The following is a 26,276-nucleotide window of genomic DNA, read 5'->3' on the forward strand; positions in this document are numbered from 1 at the left end:
GCGCTCATCCATCTATCTCTCCGTCCGCATCCAGCTATTAGCCACGGCTTCTTCTTTGGCGTCGCGATTGGCCGTCCTCCACCCCCTCCCCCCCTCTCCATCACTCTGCGGTCATCATAGGCACCTATTGGCGCTCTGTCACCGCTGGGGCTCCATCTGACCATCAGGGCGGTGACCCCTGAAACCGCATTCCATTCATCACATTTTCATAGTACGGCCGGGAGCCGCTGCACAGGGAACGACCAGAATGAGTAATTACAGCTAGACGTTGCCCCCTCGCTGCGTCCAGGGGGGGGGGGGGGGGGGGGGGACTGTGGGCTACTACTGTACGGTCATCGTTTATTAAAACTTCTTCTCAGTGCAGGGAGGGAATTTGAACTTGGTGTCACTGTGATTCTAATCCCCGTGAAAACACTGAATTCCTTGGAGCATTAAGACCCCGGGCCTTAAGGTTAGACTAAATGCAATAAACTGGTATTAGGAAGTGCCTGACCTTCTTAGCTTAGCATGAGATTGTGCCGTAAGGGAAACAGGTGGGGCTGGGTCATCGCTGAAGCCACAGGCGACACTGAACTCACTCTGGAGTCGCACACTTCATACTATATAGCGAACAGCAGGGTGGACCTCGGATACGCTTCTCCTTTTTAACGGTGTAAAATCTGATTATATACACACTGATACACAAACCCAAGAACAGGGGTGTAAAAAGTACCCAGAAATCATACTTAAGTGAAAGTATGGGTACCGTCTCAAAATCGTACTCGAGTAAAAGTCAGAGTATCTGGCTAAAAACACACTTGAGTAAAAGTCAAAAAGTTTCTACTTTTGAATGTATTTAAGTACTAAACAGTAAAAGTAAAAACTTCTGATAGCAGGGGTTTAATCAAAGATCCCCCCTTTCTAGTCTTGCACAAGGACCAATCAGCATGGGTATGGGCGGGTTAATTTTCCATTGATGGGGATTTGATTGGCTGTTTTTAAATAAAGTGCGGCCGCAGGATTAATAACGTTAATGTTAGTTCGGCCAGAGAAACAAATATACTAATTAAAATGGTTGGACCTGCGAGATTTGTACTTTGTAGGTCTGCATTTTAAATGTAAGGAGTAAAAAGTATGTTTTCTTTCTCTGAAATGTAATTGAGTAAAAGTACAAGTATACAAACCTAATAATACAGTACTTAAATATTGTAACGAAGTACAATTACTCAAGTACTTTACACCCCTGCCCAATAACAATATGTTTTTACCAGCTGGCGTTTGGTGACGGTAGGCCAAAGGACAATAATGCTAGTTTGTGTTGTTGTCATTACGGGAACGACCATGTCGATGAGAAACAAAGAGGGGGATTATTGGAACTGCTCGATCGTTGAAAGGGAAAGTCCACCTCAAAGTAGAATTCACGATATGTCCACAATATTATACAGCTCATTTTGTCTCTCCTTTAGCTGAATACTTAAACTGAAGACTAATGTCATCATAACACAAATCCTGGTGCTGCTACAGACAGTGAATAGTGGAACAACGTGTAGGACACAACATAACCTATGCTGATTTTAATGGGTTATCAGCACATTTTCTGATTTAAAGCTGTATGGCCTACATTTAAATACAACTATTTTGGATGTAATATATACAATAAATGATTAATAAATGAAGACCACAAAGTCTGACTAATTTGATGTCAATGAACCAACTCCAAAAGGTGTCACCTGATGACAATCGCAAATTCCAAGTCTTGATGCTCTTTCGAGTTTAGGGATATGTATGTACGTTTATAGAGATAACTGTCCAAAATCAATGGAATAACACCGTATTCATTCTGTTCTGATTTTCCCTTTCAGTGCAAGTATAAATTATGGTCATCTGGCTCCCTCTTGCGGTTGACTTTAAGTAGTGCAGCAAGACAGTTAAAAAGAAAATAGTCCCTTTATTATGGATTTCTCTAGTCTAAAACTACTGGATCAAGATCCAACATCCATATTGTATTATGCATGTATCATTTCAAAATAAAACGGCAATGTGCAATTCATCACGTTATAACTTCAGAATGAAAGGGGTAAAAGAGCCATATTATAGATGATTATTTGAATGAAGGTCCAACTCCCCAAGTACAGTATCCCAGACCCTGCTCTCAGCATCAATCTGACCACTATCCTTCCAACTAGGGCTGAACAATTAATCTATAACACAATATGTCCTAGTAGTGCAATACACAATCGCAGGACACTACAATATTTGATCAAGGTGAAATGTGTGAAAATACCATTGTAAATTAAAGGGGCACTTCACCAAAAAATAACAATGCAGATTGTGTGCAAAATACATTCATTTCGTTTTGAGTTATTAGTCAATATATGAATTGAAAATGGGGGACCCTGATGGAAACAAGACAAACGTCTTTCTCAGGTCTGCATCCCCTTAACAATTGTATGTATTGAGCCGTACTGTATTGTACCCATTCTGCAATCTGTTAAATAAAGTTTTCATTCATTCAATTAGTTTGAATATGGCTACCAGTGACATCATCAGGGACATTGAATCCATGTGTTAATTACAGCTCAATGAAATAATGTAGATGAAAAAATAGCAATACCTCATCTTATAGGGACTGCTACTTTATCATTTCATTGACGTGTAATTAACACAAGGTCACTGATGATGACTGGTAGCCATATTCAAACTAATGAATAGCAGGGTTTTTTGCTAATATAAAAGTATCTATCAATCTATAAACCTACCATATATATCCGTCTATAATTCCATCTATTGTAAATGACTTAAACAGCATCTACAATGTACTTATCTACTGTGCTAAAGTGAGGTTCTATGTGTGCGCACACCTGTTGTCAGGAGACTGTCCTCAGCTTTTCTAAACTGTTGAACTAAGCCGTAATTCTAGACCACTAGTCTTAAAGTCTGGTATCTTAACCATAACCATGTTTAGACTTTGTGTTAGCCTCGTTTCCGAAGAAGCATTTTCATTGGCTCAGTGATTGCATAAAATAAGCTTGATTCCTTCTGCTCTGGGCAGAATGTAGAAGGTCTGCCCGTTACAATGTTCAATTTCTTTGCAACGTATCATTTTCCTATCTGTAACTTATTGTTTGTTTCACTTGGAATAAACCGTTGAAAGATGTTCTACCTTTCATTATTGAATATTATTGATAACCATGACAATTTGGATATTGAATATAGTCAATTTGGGTGATGGAATATCCCACAATTTGATTGACCCAACGTGAGTAAATATCTCAGTGGCCATATTCAAATTCATTAAGATCTCAATAAATTAATGTGCAAAATTGTTGTTTTTGGATGCGCGTGAGATTACATACAAAATAAACCAGCATTGTTTTTTGGAGAAGTGCCCCTTTTAAGAAGTCAATTTCTTGTTTCAGAGACCACCCCCGCAAAACTAACATTCTAATAGCTTTTCGAATGAAAATGTAAATAACACAATACTGCTCCCTACAATATCATGAATCGTACGACCTCTTACTCTTAGTCGAATATATATATATTTTTTTATCACTTTCCAAAAGAAAAGAGGCCTAGAAGCGTGGCTAACGCTAATGGTGCGCATACCAGAGGCTAACTGCCTACGAAAACAGGCAGAGGCACTGAAAGAGGATTTCACCCATCTAATGAACACACTAGACTAGACAAATATCAAGATGTATCATCAGTGGACCAATTGCATGCTTTTGCAGAGGACAAGAAGCCTTCAGTCGACTCCTTCAGACATTAAGCACCACCACTTCTTGTTTTTTTAAGTATATATTTAAAAAAAAAAAAAAGTAAATAATACTTTTCTTTTTTTCGACCAATAGTGGAACAATGCCGATACATGTATAAGGATTATTCTTCAGTCTGTACCTTTTAAGTGACTGCCAAAACAAATACCGTTGAACGATAGTGTGCATATTATATTGTGTGCAACTACTAGGGCCGTCTTAAATACTTCGAAGCTTCGTTCGATGGGCATGGGATTATGAAAATAAATTTTTTTGTATGCAACATCAACTCCAACTCTTTTTGTTAACTACAACAGGCAATGCCGTTTGTTATTTAAGATGAGCTGTGTTCATTGTGCTGCTTTTATAAAGCCTCAAATGACTGCTTACAAAAAGATTTCAACTTTACAGCACGGACAAAGTTGAACAAAGTGCTGTACAAGTCCCAAAACATATATAAAATAATTTTTTTTTTTTTTATCTCGAAGCTTAAAATTAAAATAGAATGTCGGCCCCGAAGCTTCGAATTCCAATTTTTTTTTAAATATTCGAAGGTCAGCCCTAGCTACTACAATGCATAAAAATCACCCACTCAAGTCGCATCGATGACAACAGTGCATTTATTTTTTTTATAAACAGGTCAAGTATTCATATAATTCCCATTGCAATGAAAAGCCATTCATCTGGAACTATACAGAGCTTAATAAGTACTCTGATCTATATACAGTCCTTTGGGATGTATACAAGCTAAAACCCGTTCATTTTTATTTAGATTCCCCCTGGGAAGTGCAACTGATCCCATTAAGACACTTTACAGGTGGCGCTGGTCCAGTACTGTGGGGTCCCTTGGCTTCCCTTTAGGCCAAAGCAGGGAAATCCTCTGGGTCGTCAGGGTTTGGTGCTTGAGCCTTGAACTGGGGCTGGAAAAGCAAACAAACACAATATACTTAAGATCATAACACCATCAACTTGAGGGATAATAAATAAAATTAATCTTCATTTTACAGAATTATCACATACAATCTAGAACATTACAGTTTAGACCCATCCCGTTTAAGTAACTACCAAAACATAGCGATGACCGAAGAGCAAACCTCCCATCTGCACTTTGCGAGGCACCATTACCCTGTCGGTATTGTTAACACATAATATAGTAATATGATCCAAACAGTATTTTATTGGAATCCTAAAAAAAACTGCATTCTGCAAGAATTTATTTTCTTCTCAAAAAGGTTAATATTTCTTTGGCCATCAATAGGTACATCGTGTACTAACTTAGAGAAAGGGGGCATTGTGCATTAGCAACTAAACCCATGGTAATTCTGGTGCCCAGGTGGTTGAAACTTTTCACCTTGCCCCGGCCAATATGATGTCAAGAGTGCCTCTTTGAGGAGGTACCATCACAGTCAGTCTAGAGGGGGAAAATGGCTACTCTGAAAACACTGGGTGGGGCAGTGTGCGCAGCAAGGTGAAGACGGGAACCAAAATGACAGCAACATGACCATGGTGGGTGTAGTTACTGCTTAAAGCTAAGTATATAGTGTACAACCTACATTTAGATGATTTATGCTTGGGTGTGAACATTTTCTATTCAAAAGGCTTCTGCTAACCATACATAGTTCTACAATCTACAGATGAAGATTTATATTCCCCAGATTAAGACTCTCCTAGCGACTCTCCTAGCAGTAAGTAGTTATACAATCTAGATTTATATTCTACATTATCTCCTAGTAGTACATAGTTCTATAGTCCCCAGATGAAGATTTATATTCCCCAGATGAAGACAGTTACTCCTAGCAGTACAACGTTGTACAATCACCACCAGATGAAGACCTTTTCCTAGCAGTACAAAGTTCTACAATCTTCCTCCTAGCAGTACATAGTTTTAGCAGCCAGATATCTGTCCTGAGTTTACCTTCTCCATGGGTTTCTGAGGAGAGGTGCTCTCTGGCCTCATGGGTGGCCCACCCCGTCCACCTCTGCCCCTTCCTCTGGTCCCACGTGAGGGTCTGGCCAGGTTGCCAAAATCGATTCTCAGTTGGGCTGTGATGTCATTGGCTGGGCGGCGCAGGGCAGCCGCTTCCTCCTCTTCATCAGCCTGGTCCAACAGAAATAGCATAAACACTCGTTAATTCATGGAAATTAGGGATACAGAGGTACTAAAAAAAACAAAAAACAAGGCGGGATCGTGGAACAGAATACCAATCACATTCATTACTCCGGCAAGAGCTCTAGTAGACATTCCTGCAGTCAGCATGCCTATTACACGACCCCTAAACTTGAGCCATCTGTGGCAAGGTGCTGAACAACAGCACATTTTAGAGTGGCTGTTGTCTCCATCATAACGGGCATAGTGATCATTGGGGACTGGTCATAAAAAACTAAATCGTTTGCAGGGGTCAAAGTTGACATTTCTAATGTGGTTAAATGTATTTCTTTGTTTTGTTAGTGCAGGTTATTGTTATTGCCTCCAATCAAGTCCGGAACTGTGTCGACTGAAAAGCAATTCAATTTCAGCCACCAAGTGACTAATGGGAGATTTCGGTGCATAAGGCCAAATGGGAGACTAGTCTTTCCTCGTAGCCTTTTAGGTGCTTTAGCCCAGGTCAACATTATATTAGATGCTTTAGCCCAGGTTAACATTATATTAGATGCTTTAGTCCAGGTTAACACACTTTAGCCCGGGTTAACATTAGATTATATGCTTTAGCCCAGGTTAACATTATATTAGATGCTTTAGCCCAGGTTATTATATTAGATGCTTTAGCCCAGGTTAACATTATATTAAGATGTTTTAGTCCAGGTTATTATATTAAGATGCTTTAGTCCAGGTTAACATTATATTAAGATGCTTTAGTCCAGGTTAACACACTTTAGCCAAGGTTAACATTAGATTAGCCGAGGTTATTATATTAGCTGCTTTAGCCCAGGTTAACATGCTTTAGCCCAGGTTAACATTAGATTAGATTCCATGCTTTAGCCCAGGTTAACACTAACTCAATGCTTCTAGCCCAGGTTAACCCATGTGAAAATTGTGGCCAATACCGATATTAATATTGCTGTTCTGGCCGATATCTGTATAGAAAAACCTTTATTTTCCAATTTTTTTTTTTTTTGTAACTTATTTTCGGAAATGACTGATATTTTGAATCCATTTAAGACCAAAACATATATATATATTTTCCCCCTTTACATCAGCCCTATCTGGATATCGGACGATACCGGTGTAAAATTACCATATCGGCCAATATTATATCGGCGGCCGATATATCATGCATCATTTAGATTACCGGTAGATGCACAAGTACACTAAAATTAAGTTAGCATCTAACCAGAGTGCAAAGTAGCAGTAAAGTGGACCAAAGCACACAGCTTAACCCTTTCACTACAGAAGGTTAACCTTTCACTACCACACTACAGAGTTAACCGTAGTGTGGTAGTGAAAGGGTTAACCGGCTGTAGTGTGGCAGTGAAATGGTTAACCGTCTGTAGTGTGGTAGTGAAAGGGTTAAACTGTGAATATGTGGAGTAATATATATGACGAAGCTATAGAGTAAATTTGCTAAGCTAATGTATGTACAGTATCATATACAGTGGTACAAGTATGAATACACTGGTAATAAACCATGATGAGCGTAGGTTCCATGCCGAGTGCCTGATGTCACAGGATAATTCTTCTCTTTATCAGTAATCTGTTCTAGCTTTTGTGAATGTGGGCACGCACAGAATATTCTGTTATCTGCTCAGACCGCCCAAAAACTCAAAACGGACCATGAAAAAGTTGTGCCGTTTCATCTTGATATGCCACACATGTCCAGCAGATGGATTAACTTGGCAAAATATTGTGGGTTTGGACATCATACAATCCACCAGATTTTACAACGAAAAAGCAAGCTAGGAAACATCATATTAGCAAGTAGAATTTCGCCAATGTCAGTTTTGAATCTAGTTTCAAAATTAGTTTTGAAACCACAGCCGTTTTTCATTGAAGCAATTTCTCACAAGCTGCGTAGCTGGTGGATTCCACCTCATGCAATGAACTGAGCATCATGGACTGATCGCATCAGGTGGTAGACCTGTCATGAACCTTCCTTCCCTAAACAGGAAGGCATTCTAGCACTTGTGCAAAGTTGCCTAAATATTCTTTAGCACCCAAGAAGACTGCTCTTTATATTCTATGTGGCAAATGAATTCTGCAGTTCCTCTACAGCTGCATTATAGATGCCATCCATTCAATCATTCTCCACAGGAGGACTAGGTGGAGCCAGCCACGGGACCCACAATTTTTTATAACATGGTCAAAAGCACCATTTATTCATTAGTTTGAAACCATCGCTTATCTGGCTAATCATATGTTCTACTAGACCAGGGGTCGGCAACCTGCGGCCTCGAGGCCGCATGCGGCTCTTTAGCCAATCAGCTGCGGCTCCCTGGCCCAAAAAAAAAACAAAAACAAATTTTCCTTTTTTTTTGGAGATCGATGTCATACTGCAACACTGAAATGAAAAAATATTATGTGTATACTGCCACCAAGAGGCTCCCGACTTATTCTGCAATGAGGTTACTGACGCCCATCACTCTTTCCACTGTGGCACCAATGTGGAAAAGTCAGTGTTTCAACCACCATTGAACATAAATAAGTAAGAAGCAGTGTCATCTTCCAAATGTGCCTCTAATGGCAGTAGTTGCGAGAACACATTGGCTAACAAACTAGTTGGCTGCTCTATGGGCCAAGTTTACCAGGTTGCTTGACCTCCATTGAGAGAACAGGAGGGTGAAGAGTAAAAGAGCAGAGAGAGTTTATGTTTCATCACTAAGCATGGACAAAATTGGGATTACCGTTATAACCTTCTTCATACAGACAATACCGGCTATCGGCCGCAACAGAAAATGTATCATGGTTAATGTCTCATTATCAATGCGCCCCTACTAAACTGAGTAATACTTGTAGTGACATCATCAGCATTCTCATTGTCATCAACGTCTCAGGGAGAGAGTTCAAGAATGGAATCATCATCTGGTCACACGTGCTAAAAACCAGATTTTTTTTAGCTTTTTTTCTTATTATTATTTTGGAGATCGATGTCATACTGTGACACTGAAATGAAAAAATATTTCATCAACTAAGATATTTAGTCAACAAAAGGCTTACCTGTATGCCCGATATGTGGTGCGAATGAATTTTTTTTTTATTTTATAGATTTTCCACAAGTAAGGGAAGGACTCTAATAGAGCTGCATAGTTCAGGGTTTTATTTCAAAGTAGGTCTACAGATGCCAGTGTTTTTTCTCCTTTTCTGTGTTTTATTTCAAAGTAGGTCTACACATGGTATTCTTTTTTCAAAGTAGACTACTTTCTATTTTATAAATGTTCCACAAATAAGGGAAGGACTCAAATATACCTGAATAGTTCAGGGTTTTATTTCAAAGTCGGTCTACAGACACCAGTGTTTTGTCTCCTCTTCTGCGTTTTATTAAAAAATAGGTCTACACAGCCAGTATTTTTTTCTCCTCTTCATAAGAGTTTGAGGTTTTCCTTTGGTAAAAACAGGTAAAAACAGCAATAAAAAGTCAAAAATTCTCTTTGTTGCTTTATAATTCCATTAATGCAACAAACTGTGTGCTATAAGTATAAAGTATAATAAATCGCAAATTACTTTGGGTATGCAATTGTCAGGCGTTTTATGCTAAATGTGGGGTATGCTTGGGGATATATAAAACGTTATACACCGTGTTATCTTCATTTTAAGGGTAAATAGGTTGTGCGGCTCCCTGAGCATTTTATTTTGTGGGACGGGGGAAAAGTGGCTCTTTTGATAGTAAAGGTTGCCGACCCCTGTACTAGACTGTGTGGAAGCTGTGCTTTGTAATTCAATCCCACCTCCTGCTTCTTGGACTTGTGGATGACCTTGGAGTCGGTGGGCACCGCGGTGTCAGCCTTACGGATGTTGAACTCGGCCTTGGGTCTGTTCTGCTTCTGCAGGGCCTTCCACTCGTCCAGGGACATCTCCACCACGGGCTCCACGGCAGGCTCTCCCTCGGCCTCTGGGGCGCTGCGAACCGGCACAATTAGTTCAGCGCCACACGTCCACTATTATAAAGGAGGAGTATGTTCAGAATAGAATTTTGGGCCCCTTTCCTTCCAGCTACCTCCCTATACTACATTATTGGAATGAAATTCTGGAAAGTTTGCTCGGAACAGGGCATTTCGTTACAATGCCGCCAGCTCATGGAAAGATCCTCCCCTTGCAGAGTTTAAAACCTTGCCCTCCAACCCTAGTCAATCAAGTTCTACGCGGTAATCGATTTAGTTATCCTTGCTTATTGCCTCATCTTGTAGTTTTATGGTTATTTTATATGATTTTATTTTGCCCATTTCTCATCTCGACTGTAAATGAGGGAAACCTCAAGTTGCCTTTTGAGTTCAATTAAAGGTTTGAAATGAAATGTCCTATGCATCAATGACTGTAGATCGGTAGAGTCCTTTCTCTGCAGTCCATCACACTGGATATACCCCCCTGATGCGGCCACAAGCCTCATGTCTGAACCCGACTTTGGGTGCACTGTGACGTAGGTTTCAGTGTTTATGTCGGGGCTTGTACAGACTGGAGAGTGGCCCCACTGACTTTGCATTAGTTGTGTGGGCAGGCAGCCAGCGCTGGGGGGTATCCAGTGGGTGGAACAGCATGGATTGTGCTGACAAAGGGACTCTACCGATTAGATGAACCTTTATTAATCCCAGTAGGGGAATTCAGGAGTCAACATCATTGACGAGAAAGAAATAGGGCTATCGGTAGATAATTCTGAACTTGCCCTTATGATAACTATACAAGATGCATAATTTCTCAAGAAACCAGAGTTAATGCTTTGACTGCGTTCACAGTTCTGGTGGGAAAATATCAGCAATAGCTCAAATGAACAAAGCCCTACATTTAGCAAATTTTCTGCATAAAATGGTTAAGCTGCTCACAGGTTCTTATGGCCACAAATATATTATAGTTTGTGCATGAATTACTAGATTAGGCCTAAAAGAAAAAATAGTTTCCAGTTGCCGACCAACCCGATTTAGGTGCGACCCAATTTATTTTAAGAGTACAAAAAAAAATTGAAACTTTAACAATAAAGTTTCATAAAAGTCAAACCTTTAGTATTAGATATTAAACATGCAATTTTTTATTATAAGAAATTTCCTATCCATAGTCGCCGTGGGAAAGAATAAAATAAATTCCCTACCTACCCATGGCCTTAACTGACAACCAACAGGAAACATATATACATTCATTTATTTTAATTGTCATTTCTGTCTGTGTGATTTTCCTAGTTTGAGATAGTTGCAGTCACTACAATTGAGCAGAATGTTTGTGGCGCTCCAAGCACGAAATAAATAAATTTGAAAAACAAGCAATATCTCTCCAGAATTCATGACCTTGTTACTCAGAATAATCCACAGACCTTGCTTTGAGCAGTTTCACCCCCAATAGTAATGAACAGCAGATATCTCAACTAGGGAGGATCACACTAGAACAATCTGGATGGATAGATAGCACTTTGGGTTTCTTTTTTTGGGGGGTGAACTGCCCCTTTAAATAATTTTTTGTAATAAAGAAATGAGCACCAAATGTGGAAAATAGGAATTGTAAATACAATACAAATATTGTCAGCTCAAAATGATCAGTACTGCAAGATGACAGTAACTGGTGAACATCCGTCTAAATAAGTTTATAAATGTGAAGTTAAGTCTATTTAGTCTCGAGCCAGGGCATGAAATGTAGCTTCTGGCTCACCTGCCAAGGGCTCCTGTAGACAGAACAGTATTGGGCTACTTGTAAGACTACTGTGGCTTGGTGGGCAGGACTCGTTTAGGCTAAGTACCGGTAATCTAAACCCTAGCTGTATTATTATTATTATTATTATTATTAGGGTTGGGCACCGAGAACCGGTTCCGGAAACTAAATCTTTGTTTATTTTTTTATTATTAATTTGTCACATGACTTTTATTTTGTTTCATATCTCAACACCGACCTGGGCTGCAGCCCTTTGTTTTTTAGACTGCTGCCAACTTGCAATGTTATTTCAGCAGGTTTCAGTTTATTAAGTTAAGAGTTTCATGTACATATGTGCCTTTTCAGTTTTAGTTAGTTATTGAAGTTATGTAATTGAATACCCTAGTTACAGTACAACAACCAAATTAAACTGTATCAAGTCAATGGACAATGTGAAAGTAAGAATTTTTCAAATAAAATGTCTCTCCTGCTAAATAAGCTGTGACCTGCACCTCAAATAATCGGAATCGAGAATAGTTTAGAACTGAATCGTGCAAATCCAAACGATGCCCAACCCTTATTATTATGGTAGTTCCCAGTTTCATAATTTCGCACATCACCTGCTCAACGCAAAACGATAACAGTCTCATTTAGCCTAGTCTGTTGTCATAATTAATCTTAATTAGGGATGCACCGAAATTTCGGCACTGAAAGTTTTCTGCCGAAAATGGCAAAATTGCCTTTCGGCCGAAAGAGTTTACCGAAAATATGTCATGAAACAGAAACAACCTAACAACCTTGCGTGTTGTTGTGATGATGTCGCGCTGTCGGGAGTCGCGCTGTTTCTATGTAAACTCTGCGCGCAACACGTCCAATAAATGAGTCTTTAACATGCTTTATATCCTTATTTGCTATATGCCGCGGTTAATCACTGAGTGATCTAATATGCATATTATTCAGAGCGAGGGGGGGATTGTGTTTCTGCCTATGTTATGTAGTTACTCTCCCTCGTCCCCGCTGTCGTCCACACTCAGCTGTGAGAGAATTGTTGAATAGATACACAAATGTTCTAGAATGTTTGATTATGACATCATACCGAGCTGGACCTGTACTTTGTGACATTATGTTATTCCGGGCATTCATAACATTATTTCGCGCGACTACATTGTAACGTTAACACAGCCCAGCTGTCAACTGTACTTTGTAATGCTGTTATTTCGGGCATTCATAACGTTATTTCGCGCGACTTTACATTGTAACGTTAACACAGCCCAGCTGTCAACTGTACTTTGTAATGCTATGTTATTTCGGGCATTCATAACGTTATTTCGCGCGACTGTACATTGTAATGTTAACACAGCCCAGCTGTCTGTCTGTCGCGCGTCTACTGTGCCGAGTCAAGCGAGCACATTCAGCTGGGGACTAGAAAGGTGCGCTCAGTAGAGCACAGATGTCCGCTGCGCAGCCAGAGAAAAGATGGAATTAATGTACTGTATGCATTCAGAAGTGCTGAATAAATGTTTTATGGACCCATAGTGATTATTTATTATTTAAGTTTTGCCATAATCATATATTTTGCCATAATCATATATTTTTCCATAATCATAATGTTCCACAACATTGGTAAAAAAAAATTCTATTCTATGAATCATTTTCGGCTTTCGGCCAACTGTTTTCTATTTTCGGTATCGGTTTCGGCCAAGAATTTCCCATTCGGTGCATCCCTAAACTTAATGTACTCTTGATTGCTCCTCTTCTGCTCAAATATTGGCAGAATGGTACCCTGCAATATTTCCTACTGATTTAGTAGATGCATTAATCTTCTGAAGAGGGGCCGTGCGATGCCAGTCACGTGACGCCTACAATGACGCATGAAGGAGACGCACTGGAGATCCCATTGCCTAAACCCAATGGGCCTCATTCAACAATACGTTTTCTTATATTCTTGCTTACCCGTTTGTTAAGAGAAGAAAAACCACCGCCACATTCATCAAGATGTTCTTAACGTCCAAATCTGTTCTTACCCTGTTGCATGCTGAATGCCACTCACTTAAATTCAAACGCGCGTTCATGCTGAAAATATTTGCACACACACGCCTCATAAGGCGAATGAGGAGTGTGTAAAACAGCCGAGTTTCGGCATCTGATCGCTGTCCATTCAACAGGAAGCGATTTGCGACAGATTTCAAAATGACATACGTCTCAGTGTCTGTGTTCCTGTGGGTTGCTGATCGCATGCGTGTGCGTGTTAATCTGATGACAAATAAAGACTTATACTGCATACTGTATAGTGCGAAAAAAATCGTTCCAGCAAAGTAGGCTTTGTCAATAGTAATACCGAACGACGCGCTTGTCAAGAACCAATCGTGCAGTGGGTTGGGAAATAATGGATGTCACCTCTCTGAAAGGTCCCCGTGCTGTGGCTACCCAGAATTCGCTCAGAACTTGTAGGAGCAGAGAAGGGATGTTGTAAATATGCGCACTATACTCAATAATTCATATATTTTATACCCAGTTTAAATCACCTGTATATATACATTACTATTGCACTTCACCGTTACATTTGCACTCTGGTTGGATGCCAGACTTATTTTTGTTGTACTGTACTTTGTGCTGTATAATGACAACATTTTTTATCTAATCCAATTTGTTTTGAAACTACAGCTTTTGAACAGCTGTTTTTCATTAAAGCCATGTTCCTCCCTCACAAGCTGCGTAGCTGGTGGATTCCACCTCATGCAATGAACTGATCATCATAGACCTATCGCATCAAATCAGGTGGCAAACCTGCTATAAACCTTCCTTCTCTAAATAGGAAGGCATTTAACAAATTATGCAGCTCCTCTACAGCTGTATTATAGATGCTTGTTCATTTTGGATCCCGCTTACAGCATTCAATATATAAATATTTAAGACCAAAGATCATTTAAGGCTGTTTAAGGACTCATTAGTAAATGTAAACTAATTTAGTCACTCAGTCTGTAAATTGTAGCGCTTTTATCCAAATCGGCTTACAAATAGTAAACAACAAGTCAGCAAGATGTACCCCTCTTGCCAACTTGTTGCAAGTCGCTTTGGATAAAAGAGTCAGCTAAATGATAAATGTAAACATTTGATTCAACAGTTGTTATGGCAGAGCTGATTCAGTGTGTGAAGTACAGGCAGCACTGCGTAGGTGTGTGGGTGGTGTCACATCCTGTAGTACTTACTGGTTTCCTCCAGTCTCAGCAGTATCCGTTCCCTCCACTCTCTCCTCAGCAGGAACCCCTTCAGCCTCGGCACTGCAACACAGAGCAACATCAGCATTACATAACATTAACGTGCATCGGTGTGATCATATAGGCTTTTCATTCAATTGGAAATCATGATAAGACAATCATCATGATAGAAAATTGCGTTTATTAGGAGAGGGGAAGTAGGTGTGCTCAGCAGAGTTCCAGGAGTGCTCTCTGGACATAAAGAAGACTGATGCACTTATTTGCATGTATGCATGTGTATTGTTTACACTGCCTTTTTATTATATCTTAACTTCTCCACTATACTATAATTCTGTACCATGTCTTCTACCTGTACCTCCCCTCCCCCATGCTGCTATGATGCCTGCATTTCCCCAAGGGGATCAATAAAGGAATATCATATATACGACTCTGGCATCTTGTGTTGGAAGGTGACCCCCCACCCCCCACTGCAAGCATTTAGCAAGAGGAAAACACATAGTCACTAATGCTAGCTGTGTAGTAGGCAGTTAGCTTGTCATTTCCCCTACCATAGACATCAGTGCTAATGCTAGCTGTGTAGTAGGCAGTTCGCTTGTCATTTGCCCTACCATAGGCAGTAGTCACTTATCAGTGAATCTGGGCATGGCAGCTTTTTGAGAGAACACAAATGACGAATGGAAAAAAAATTGATCTCAAGAAGGGAAATGCTGCGTTCACAAAAATGACTACTTGAGGAGCACTTTCAAAACAAACTTGACATGCCTTCAATGTTATGGATCAATCAAACTCCTGCTCCCCTTTGGTAGTTGATATAGTTGTAGAGAAAGGCTGATGTTAGTCCAACTAACATCACCCTCTTCCCAAAGCTAGATGATGTGAAAATGAGGCTCTTACTAGGAAGATGCTTTATCCAGCCACAGACATTTGTATGGTCCAATCACATTCTACCAAATTGTGGTTTCCACCCCCAAAATGTTTGCATGTTCAAAGTCCAATTTGATCAATTTAGTATTTGAGGTCAATTGGAAATTAAATTTTAATTATCTTAAAAGTTAAGACTTCTTTAAAATCTGAGCATAGACTTGAAGACTTACCTTATTTGGTCCTTCATGGATCCCCAGTTCCGTGGACCACCGCCTCCTCTCTTGTCCTCTGGTCTAACTCCACTGGAACACAGATTGATCTCAATAAGCGTCATTTCATACCAAATTCTTACACATATGTCCGTATGCCGATGAATCATACAGACATCTCTTTAAATCTAGTTTACCAAGAACCAGAATCAGGATCATGTTTATTGCAGAGTATGTTGCACATACAAGAAATTTGGCTTGGCGCTTGTTCACACAAAGATGATAAAAACACCACATCTAGGATAAATATAGATGTAAAAAGGTTCTGAAAGCAAGTGGATGTGATGGAACTATTGTGCAAATGCAGTGGGTCAAATGATATTTGCAGGGGTGTAAAAAAATCTTTGCAGTACAGTTTATACACAAGTCTCTGTAAGAGCCTGAACTATTGCACTTGAGGATGCCGAGTTATATATTAAAAAAAAAAACTTAGAGTTGCGTGAGAGAGGGCCGATATGTGGTAGTCAGGGTTGTAGTGAAGGGCCACAACTGTCAAGACATCAGTCCCCAGTCTCTTCCCTGTGGGAGAGGTTGGAGAGATGTGATCAGTGATGATCTTGTTGGCAACGCCTCCTGGACCTGCAGAGGTCCTGGAGGGTTGGCAGGTTACAGCCGATGATCCCTCTGCTGTCCGGATGACTCATCTCAGGTTGGCCTCGCCTCGAGTGCTGGCTGACCCAAAACCAAACTGGTTTAGACTCTGTACCAGCAGTGTAGATTTGGACCATCACTGCCTTTGGTAGGTTGGAACTTCTTCAGCGGTCGCAGAAAGTACATCCTCTTTTTTTTCGCCTCCCACTTGACCTACCCCAAGCCCTGCCCTCTTTTCGTGATTCTCCAATCACAACTGTTGCTACCCTGTGATTGGAGGATCAAGAAAATAGGGCGGCCTTGAGATGGGTCATTTTAGGTCCTGGGAATCAATGACTCCACTGCCGAGTTGCATTTAGTGCATATGTGAATATTACTGTGATGCCAAAGGCCTACTTATCATTTCCCCAAGAAACAACTTTCAGCATGCAGAAAAAGACAAACATCCACTATGTCAACTAACAGACTAACACAGACCAGCCGGTTGTCAAACAACCAATAACTTAGCGTAGATTATGCAACAGCACGTGTCATTCGGAAGAGGTTGGTAGTAAACTAGGATGGGTAACTTAGGCAGGTTTCGTTCTACATACGTCCTGTCGCTGCCGCTGTGGCGCTCGAACTCCCGCTTGCCCCGCTGGTCGAAGCCGTCTGTGGACCTGAAGCCGCCGCGCATCGCTCCTCTGCCGCGGCTGCCACTTCCTCCGCCACCGCGTCCCCTTCCTCCCCGATCTCCCTGATCCACGTTTCTGCAAGAGGAACCGGAGCACAAATTGAGGACATGATTGCCACGATCATGAGAAATCCAGACAAACAGGAATTGACAGAAAGGGAAAGCAGTCTTTCTGCATTTGGTATGAACTGGAACATTATGTCCTAAAGGGAGCCGCTTCTACAGGAGGAGAAAACGCATGCATGAATGTTGGCAATGAGCTAACGTGGCCTGAAGCCAAGCAAATGAAAAGCCCTACTGGATATACAGCATATTACATCACAGATTCAGTCTTTGCAAAAAAAAAGTTATATAACCAGACACAGCAAGAGTAAACTGTGCCAATTTATCCAGTGCACTGTGCCCTTTAATAAACAAACACATTTGAGCATTGTGTCTTTTGTCAAAAAGAAGCCAGTCTACAAAAGTCTGCAAGTTTGTTTGAAGAGTTGCCTTGAAAAAGGTTTTGCCTACCCGTCACTGGTTCACAACAACAAACAATGAGTGTTCAAATTTCATACTGAGCTACTGGTAGTTACCTTTCAATAGAGAACCCCAGGGAAGCATCGCTGTCACCGGTCCTACTGTCCCGGAAGCCCACGCTTCGTCGTTCTCCATGCTGCTCCGCTGCGTTGGAACCCCCCCGCGGTGGAAACCTAGGGCCTGCACACAACAGTGACGTGATGGGACAACACGCTATTTAACCCTTTCACTGCGACAATACACAGAAGGTTAACCCTTTCACTGCGACAAAACACAGAAGGTTAACCCTTTCACTGCCACACGACAGAAGGTTACCCCGTTCACTGCCACACGACAGAAGGCAGTGAAAGGGTTAACTGCACGTGCTCACAGAACGCTCAGCAACACACATTTTAGCTGTCACTCCTTTATCCAAAGCGACTTACAAGTTCTGTACAGCAGTTCTGTCATGCACTGGTTCTAAAGGGGGGTGGACTTGTAAGCACAATAACTCCTGGAGGAGCAGTTTCATTGGATGAGCCAAATATACATGATTTAATGAAATTAATTATATCAGGTGCATTTGCAAGTAATGTTTTGAGGTCAAACAATGAGTTGTGGGTTTATTTAGATATAAACACCTTCCAGGCGTTTATAAAAAGGTGAGGGATTAGCTAGTATAACAAAGTGTGACACAAATGCTCGGCTTGTGGGGCACGACTGGACGTAACGCGTTGTTAGATTTAGTCATTATTACAATACAATTGTCAAAAAGGTTTAAATCGCAGCAACGTCTGCATGTAGCTTCTTCTCAAAACGGAGCTACGTAATTTGTGACGTCACCTGCATTTGCCTAAATAATGTTTCATATGAGTTGTTTCACCAAGTTACCTGCCAGATTAGTTATGTATTCTTGTCAAAGGCAGGCCATCTACAAATGCAGTGACTGGGGGGAATACTGAGCTCTTCATGATTAAAATAATAATAAAGTGTCCGATAAGAGTTTCCGATTATTAGACTGACGTTGTTCATCGGTCCCTGGCCTTTCAGCGAGGTTGGCCCGCAGTAGGTAAGAGACCCGTGTGTTAAAATGGGCTCCAACATGCAGCCATCAAAAAAGGCCAGTAGGGTCCAGCTGGAGCGCCGGATAATCCTCTCAAGGGGCAAGCCTGTGGCAGCCACAGAGAGCGCGCTGATTGGCGGAAAGTACGGACATTTCTTGGAAGAGCATGCCATCTAAGAATTAAGTGAGCGTGTGTTATTGGAATGATTACAGTTTTTATTAAATGTCCGCCTTGTTTCGAACTGGTTATGCTAAGGCCCTCTTTCGAAGTCAGTTATGCTTAGAGTTAATCTTTAGAGCAGCAGGGCGATAAGACCACCAGCCCCGATTACAAACTCTAACCGACTTCGAAAGAGGGCCTACGCATAACTAGTTCGAAATAAGGCGGACAGCCGGACATTAATAAAATTCGAAATAAGGCGGACAGCCGGACATTAATAAAATGTTCAACCACTCAATCCAATAACACACGCTCACTTAAAACAGCGCACCTCCGAGCTGCTTCTATAGAAAGTATAGGTTCGTGGCTGCCACAGGCTTGCCCCAGTGGGAGGATTCTCCGGCGCTGCAGCTGGACCCTACTCTCAAAAGGCCGCATACAAAGATGCAATGTCGCGTTATGTCCACAGGAGGGCGTGTCGGGTGGTTCTGCACCAGGTGCAGGAGAGCAGCACGCTGTGAGAAAAGAGCCAGAAAAGTCCAGTAGGCCCAACGAGGTTAGCCGTTAGCTGACAGCTAGCCCCCAAAAGAGCAGCTGGCAGCTCGCAAGGACTAGTCAGCAATTTCCATCCACAATAATACAAGTCGATGTGCATATTTGTTTGTACTTTACGTCGGCTAAAAAAAGTTACCCAGCTCGCAGTTTAATACCCGTCCGCTTTAAGCGTTACCTTGTTGTTGTAAACTTTTGGTCTGTTGTTGGGCTTGTTGAGAGTTTTCGCCTTCGCTCCCGGGAACTCTTCGGTCCTTTTGAGACTCTTTCTTGACGCCGGCGCCGGGCTTCGCCCCGGCCCCCGCGACATTGGCGGGTGCTTTCTTCGTGTCGTCCTTCTTCTTCTTCTGCAGCTTGGCCGCCTGCGCCGCTTCGCGGATGATGTCGAAGGGGTCGACCTCCTCGTCGAGCAGCATCCCCAGGGCGAAGCGGTTGGTGACGGGCACGGCGCACCCGAAGCTCGCGCTGTCGTCGTCGGGCGCTCCACCGTCGCGCGCCGTCTCGCCCACCACTGTGTCCTTCATGTTGTTGGAAGGGAAAATTCGCTAGCTAGTAAAAAAATATATCTTACCCGAAAAGCGCTCGCTCTCTTTCGAATGTAATATAGCTGTTAATGGCCCAGCTAGACAAACTCACGCATTGCTAAACATTGCGGGGTTGGCCTTGTGTAAACACGATAGAGATGCACGCGGCGCTCCTCTCTCTGTGAGCGAGGTGAGGTTGGTTAGACATGTGGTGCCTAATTCAAAATGGAGGAGCACTTTGTTAGGAAGGCCCCGCCCCGAAATATGATAATGAGGGGTGTTTTGTTTTGTCCACTGAACTTTCAGAACATGTGTACCACCACCACACAGCATTATTTATAGTTTAGACACAATATCATCAATATTATTCTTTTATCTTCAACTGTATATGCATATTGTATCTTAATGTTTTATGTTGATGTATATCCTGTTTTTTAATACCAGGGCAGGGACCATGATGGAATCATGTTTATCATGTTTTATCCCTATCCACAATAAAAATCAATCAATCAATCATAATAAACAGGATGTTTTCCTGTGAACTGTTTTACAGGGACTTTATTTTCGGATGTATTTGGCAGCATCAAATAAACACAAAGCAAATATTAAAATCGAATACATATCAAATGTAGGTTATATTATAATGCATTATCTTACCTGTACTAATTTCAGAATAAGCATTTCAACCACATACAGTAAGTCTGCTTCAACACTCACACACAAAAGTAGGCCAAATAGAAATGTATAGAACATCTTTGGTGCGTGTATTTACACAACAGTTCTAAGACAGCCATAAGAAGGTCAGATCACTCAACAGCAAACAAAAAATCCAGTGCTAATGCAGCCCTCCAATGGTAGGCAGGGACTACAGATGAAAACTAGCCCATTGGTTAATTCTGGCACATTTACATTGATGTGGAAACTGAAGATGTGCACTGTCCCTGGGTAAAAAATAAATAAATAACTTAAAATCCTATGTAACTAGAGCTGGGTATTTAAATATAATACTTTTATGGTATTTATCGAATTGCTTCAATACAAGTATTGAAAATGTCTGTGGTAACAAAATCTGGTATAGAATAACACTGTCATTCAATACAACATTTTGATACCTAAGTAGTTAATGTCATCAGTGTCAGTGAGCCAATGAGCATGTTTGTTCCTAGATATAACATGTATTCTGTTATATCTATATCTATATCCTGTTATACAATTCAAAATCCAAAATGTAACAAAGCCTCAGATTGGCTCACACGCAATCCACGTAACTCAGCAAACTAAGGGTCTAAGGTATAGAACAAATTACAGTTTTGGTATCAGTATTGGCACCGGTACTCTGTAAACAAGGTGTGGTTACAGGATCTACAAGGGGTAGTGAAGTTGCACTAACAATAATTAAACTTTAAAGGGACATTTGAGATGTTTGGAACCATCGTTGACCGGTAGTTCCTTTCTCTGCACAGTCCATGCTGTTCTTTATACCTTCACCTATCCACTTCGTGCCTAGTGGCACATAAGGCCTTTGTTCTTTATACCAGCTCCAGCTAATTGGCTACAAACTAATGCAAAGTCAACAGGGTCAAGTTCCTCTCTGTACAAGCTGACTGAAGGAAGCCAACTGAAATGTACTCCACAGTGCACACAAAGTAGATTTGAGTGGGCTTCAGTCAGCTTGTGTACAGACAGGAGCTTGACCCCACTGAATTTGCATTAGGTTGTGGCTAAATAGCTGGAGCTAAGGCTAAGATGAGGGAGTTTGTAGCTAACTAGCTGGAGATAATATGAGGAACAGCATGGAGTGTGCTGAAAAAGGATTCTACCGATCAACATCGTCATTGGTCATTAGGGCTGGGGTTCCAAAAATCAGATCTATCCTTTTGAACAGTTTGATGTTTACTCCATTTTCTCAAAGGACTAAGAACAGTTTGAGCAATGTATGTTTTTTGGTTCTCCAGAACTGTTATTTATGTGAATTTTTATAACTTATTTCAAGCAACCCAGGTACTGCAGTGTAACTGTGAGTGTCTGTGAGTTTTGGGGAGTGAAGGTGAATGAATATGGTATGAATAGGGATGGGGATTGCACATTTGAATTGATAGTGATACCATTTTCTAGACTGTGTAACAATCTGAGTCTTTATCGACACTACTATCGATACTTTTCTAGTATCTGGTGGAAAGACGATAATACAACAGAACTGGTATTGCTTTTATTTCTTAACATACAGTATAACGTATAACTATGAGAATTTAGCTTCCTCCTCATCTTTAACTTTACTGAAATGCAAGCCTTTCACCGCTTTGCTCGTTCAGCCGTTCTAGCAAGCAACCAACTGACCAAATGATAGAGCAAAGTGCACAAGGCTGTATTACATTTCATTAAAAAAATGTATTCATTGCTGAGGGAAAATGTATATACAACCGAAAGACAATAGACAATTGATATATGTTTGTGCACCAGTGATTTGATTTACTGTAACAATTGTTTTGAAATCTTATTTGATTGGATTTGAATGATGACATAATGACATGACTCTCAAGCCATAACGTTATAGGACCTGCTAGTCTCGATAGCAGTATCGATAAGCTCGGACCTTATTGCTTTTCGGGTTTCTAAACTTTGGAAACAGGTCCGTATAGAACCGGGTCTCGATCCCCATCCCTAGGTATGAGTGTTCAGAATCCTGGACCTCATCTCCTCTTTATATTGGGGCTGGAGTTCCCGTCTGGTAGAGTCATGATTCTCTGCTGGTTTTGCAAGGCGAGACTGCAGGGTTTCTTTAATCTGTAAGAGAGGTTTTGGTTATTATCTACAAGGTTAACATTTGTACAATCAATTATAGTAAGCATTTATTCTTGGGTACATAAATATAAAGGAATTGAAGCATAGTTCGGCTGAGAAGGCCATCTTGAGAACCCAATAATAGAAATCTAACATGAATACACACTTTTGTACCAGGCAATATTTAGGCTAACCAGCAGCATGTTGAGTGAAATGTAAAAATCATTCCTTATCATACTTCCTGTCCAAGCGGTATTAGATCATTTGTTAATGTTTCCAAGCGGTGTAGATCATTGGTTCATGTTGCCAAGCGCTATAGCTCATTGTGCGTGTTGCCAAGCGCTATAGCTCATTGGTTCATGTTGCCAAGTGGTATAGATCATTTGTTCATGATGCCAAGCACTATAGTTCATTGTGCATGTTGCCAAGCGCTATAGCTCATTGGTTCATGTTGCCAAGCGCTATAGCTCATTGGTTCATGTTGCCAAGCGCTATAGCTCATTGGTTCATGTTGCCAAGCGGTATAGATCATTGGTTCATGTTGCGAACCGGTATAGATAATTTGTTCATGATGCCAAGCGCTATAGTTCATTGTGCATGTTGCCAAGCACTATAGCTCATTGGTTCATGTTGCCAAGCGGTATAGATCATTGGTTCATGTTGCCAAGCGGTATAGATAATTTGTTCATGTTGCCAAGCGGTATAGATAATTTGTTCATGTTGCCAAGCGGTATAGATAATTTGTTCATGTTGCCAAGCGGTATAGCTCATTCTGCATGTTGCCAAGCGGTATAGATAATTTGTTCATGTTGCCAAGCAGTATAGATAATTTTTTCATGTTGCCAAGCGGTATAGATAATTTGTTCATGTTGCCAAGTGGTATAGATCATGTGTTCATGTTGCCAAGTGGTATAGATCATGTGTTCATGTTGCCAAGTGGTATAGATCATGTGTTCATGTTGCCAAGCGGTATAGATCATTTGTTCATGTTGCCAAGCAGTATAGATCATTTGTTCATGTTGCCAAGCGGTATTAGATCATTTGTTCATGTTGCCAAGCGGTATAGATAATTTGTTCATGTTGCCAAGCGGTATCTATCATTGGTTCATGTTGCCAAGTGGTATTAGATAAATGATTCACGCTGCCAAGCGGTATTAGATCATTTGTTCATGTTGCCAAGTGGTATAGATCAGGGGTTCTCAACCTTTCAGCTGCCAAGGCACCCCTGTGTTCAATAAAATATTCCAGGGCACCCCTACATACGATAAAGACTTTTCCGGTCCCGTCTTTTTTGCTACAATGATGACAAAAGTGCTTGCTTTCAAAATAATGTTTATTTAAGAAACCGGGAAACATGTGTGTATATGCAGGCTATATAATGCATTATTAACAGGTGTTTCAGGTCTAAATGGCTTAGTACTGTTGACATTACACTGCTTGTAGTAGTAAATCAAATAGCATATTTCTTTAAATAAAATTACGGAAAATTATCACTAAGTGCTATCTGTTGCAGCTACACTCTTTTCCATAAAAATAGCATATTTCGATAAGTGTGACCATTTCTCAAAAACTGAAAATCATGTATTTTTTTTTAAATACAGAAAAGGATCACTAAAGTGCTATCTGTTGCAGCTGCACTGTTCTCCATAAAAATAGCATATTTGGATAAGTGTGACCATTTCACAGAAAAGGATCACCAAGTTACCATTTCTCAAAAAATATAAATAAATACAGAAGATAAGCACTCGTTCACTCAGTGGACATTTCTGTACAACTGTACAAGCAAAACTGTACATTGGAATATTGACAAAACCATACTAGGTAATTTACTGTACATTGGAGGGGGTTGGGTTAGGACATTTACAGGGGCCAGTTTCGAATTGCAGTCTCCCGTAGGTGTTCTTTGAGAGTGGTTTTGAAAGTGGGTAGTGATTCACATTCCTTTACAGCTTTGGGTAGGGCGTTCCACATTGTGGCATAATTGTGAAATGTGTTTAGTCCCTTGTTTGAGCCGAATCTGGGTTTAACATGATTTGTGGAGCTCCCTCTGGTGTTGTGATCGTGGTATTCACTGACCTTTGGTTAGTATTTTGACATGTACATGGGTACCTTGGTCGTGTATGTAGTGTATCTTGTAGACCAGGCCCATTACAAGTTGCTGTACTCTGTCGTCTACTCTAAGCCATCCTAGGTTGTCAAAGTGGGCAGGGGTGAGGTGGGTTCTAGGAGTAAGGTCAAGCAGTAGTCTGACCAGTTTGTTTTGAGATGTTTGTAATTTTGTTTTTAGCGCCTTTGAGGTGCTTTGGTACCATGAGGTGCAAGCATAGTCGTAGTACCCTTGAATGAGTGCTCCTGCCAGAGTCTTCAGGGTATTCTTGTTTACCCCTGTTGAGAACCGCTGGTATAGATCATTCACGTTGCCAATTAATTGCATGAATGTTTCCTGTTGTTAGGCCATAGCCCATAGCCTACTTTTTACTACTTTCTATACTTCAAACAAGAAGAGGGTGGGGAGGCAAGGGAATTGACAAAAACAGACCAGAATAAGTCATCAATAATAACTAGGCTACTGTAACTTAATATAGCCTAGCCTATAGTTAAAGCGCGACCCGACTATATCTATGATAGCGACCACCATGACATATCATGACAGCCAGCGACGATGTGATACGAGACAGCAGCTAGCCCCTTTCGTGACTGTGATGCGCCGAGTGAACACAGTCCCTTGTCAACCATGTAAAATTAAGTATGTCTCGCTTTTCTCTATCAAAACGCTTCTCGTACAAGTATCGCAGAGCAATTTCAAAGGTACTCACAGTTGCACGGGGGTTTCGGACAGGCAAACGCTAGGGTTTGAAAGCTCGGCGTTGCTAATAATAAACATTTACAATATTTTTTATAAACTGGTCAACACAGCTATATTTTCGGCGTTGGGTGCCTGATGCGCCTGCGCCGACAGCTAGCATAGCGTATATTTACCATTCCGAAATGAATGGTCCTCTTCCTGAAACATCTCCGTAACGTTAACGCTAACTGCTGCACTTACTGCTACTTCCATGGCAGATACACAACTATTTGAAGAACATCCTCCTATGATTATTTTCAACAGTCAAAAACGCTTTACAATATTTTATTGTGGGGGAAAAAATATCATAATAGTCCACTTTCTCAATTCAAGTCACCATTCGGAAATGACGAAACACAAAAGTAGGTCCAGTCCTGAAAACCTTCCGCCCTAAAGTGGCTTCCTTTTGAAGTTCTCAGGCACGCGTGATTACCAAAGGTAGCCGCATTTCTGGCAGACGCTCTCTGATTGGCCGACGCCAGTTTCTACACTGGTTAAGTTTAGGCACTCTTCGAAGTTGGTTAAGGTTAGAGTTTGTCTTAGAGCGTGACGGCAAGTTCTTTCGACGGTTAAGCTTAGGCACTCTTTCGAAGTTGGTTAAGGTTAGTTTGTCTTAGAGCATGGCGATAGAACGCCAGGTAGTTTGCAGGCTGTTTGACGTGGAAATGGGCAAAGACACAGCTCGTCACGCTATTGGGCGCACATGTCACATGGCCAGAAACCACGCCTCAGGCACGCA

General features: G+C 41.0%; 1 protein-coding gene across 1 annotated transcript; it reads right to left on the bottom strand.

Moving 5' to 3' along the window:
- Positions 1–4,336: 4,336 nt before the first annotated feature.
- On the bottom strand, positions 4,337–20,132 carry LOC311236944 (intracellular hyaluronan-binding protein 4). The gene is made up of 8 exons (XM_084324750.1): positions 19,566–20,132; positions 17,690–17,813; positions 17,032–17,187; positions 15,809–15,880; positions 14,706–14,777; positions 9,615–9,786; positions 5,650–5,832; positions 4,337–4,654 (listed from the first exon to the last, which is right to left on the bottom strand). Exons 1-8 carry the CDS (start codon positions 19,909–19,911, stop codon positions 4,592–4,594), a joined length of 1,188 nt encoding a protein of 395 aa, XP_084180876.1. The 5' UTR covers positions 19,912–20,132; the 3' UTR covers positions 4,337–4,591.
- Between the last annotated feature and the right edge of the window lie 6,144 nt (positions 20,133–26,276).

The sequence above is a fragment of the Notolepis coatsorum genome, assembly GCF_963971535.1.
Source record: "Notolepis coatsorum genome assembly, chromosome: 11".
Taxonomy (NCBI): Eukaryota; Metazoa; Chordata; class Actinopteri; order Aulopiformes; family Paralepididae; genus Notolepis; species Notolepis coatsorum.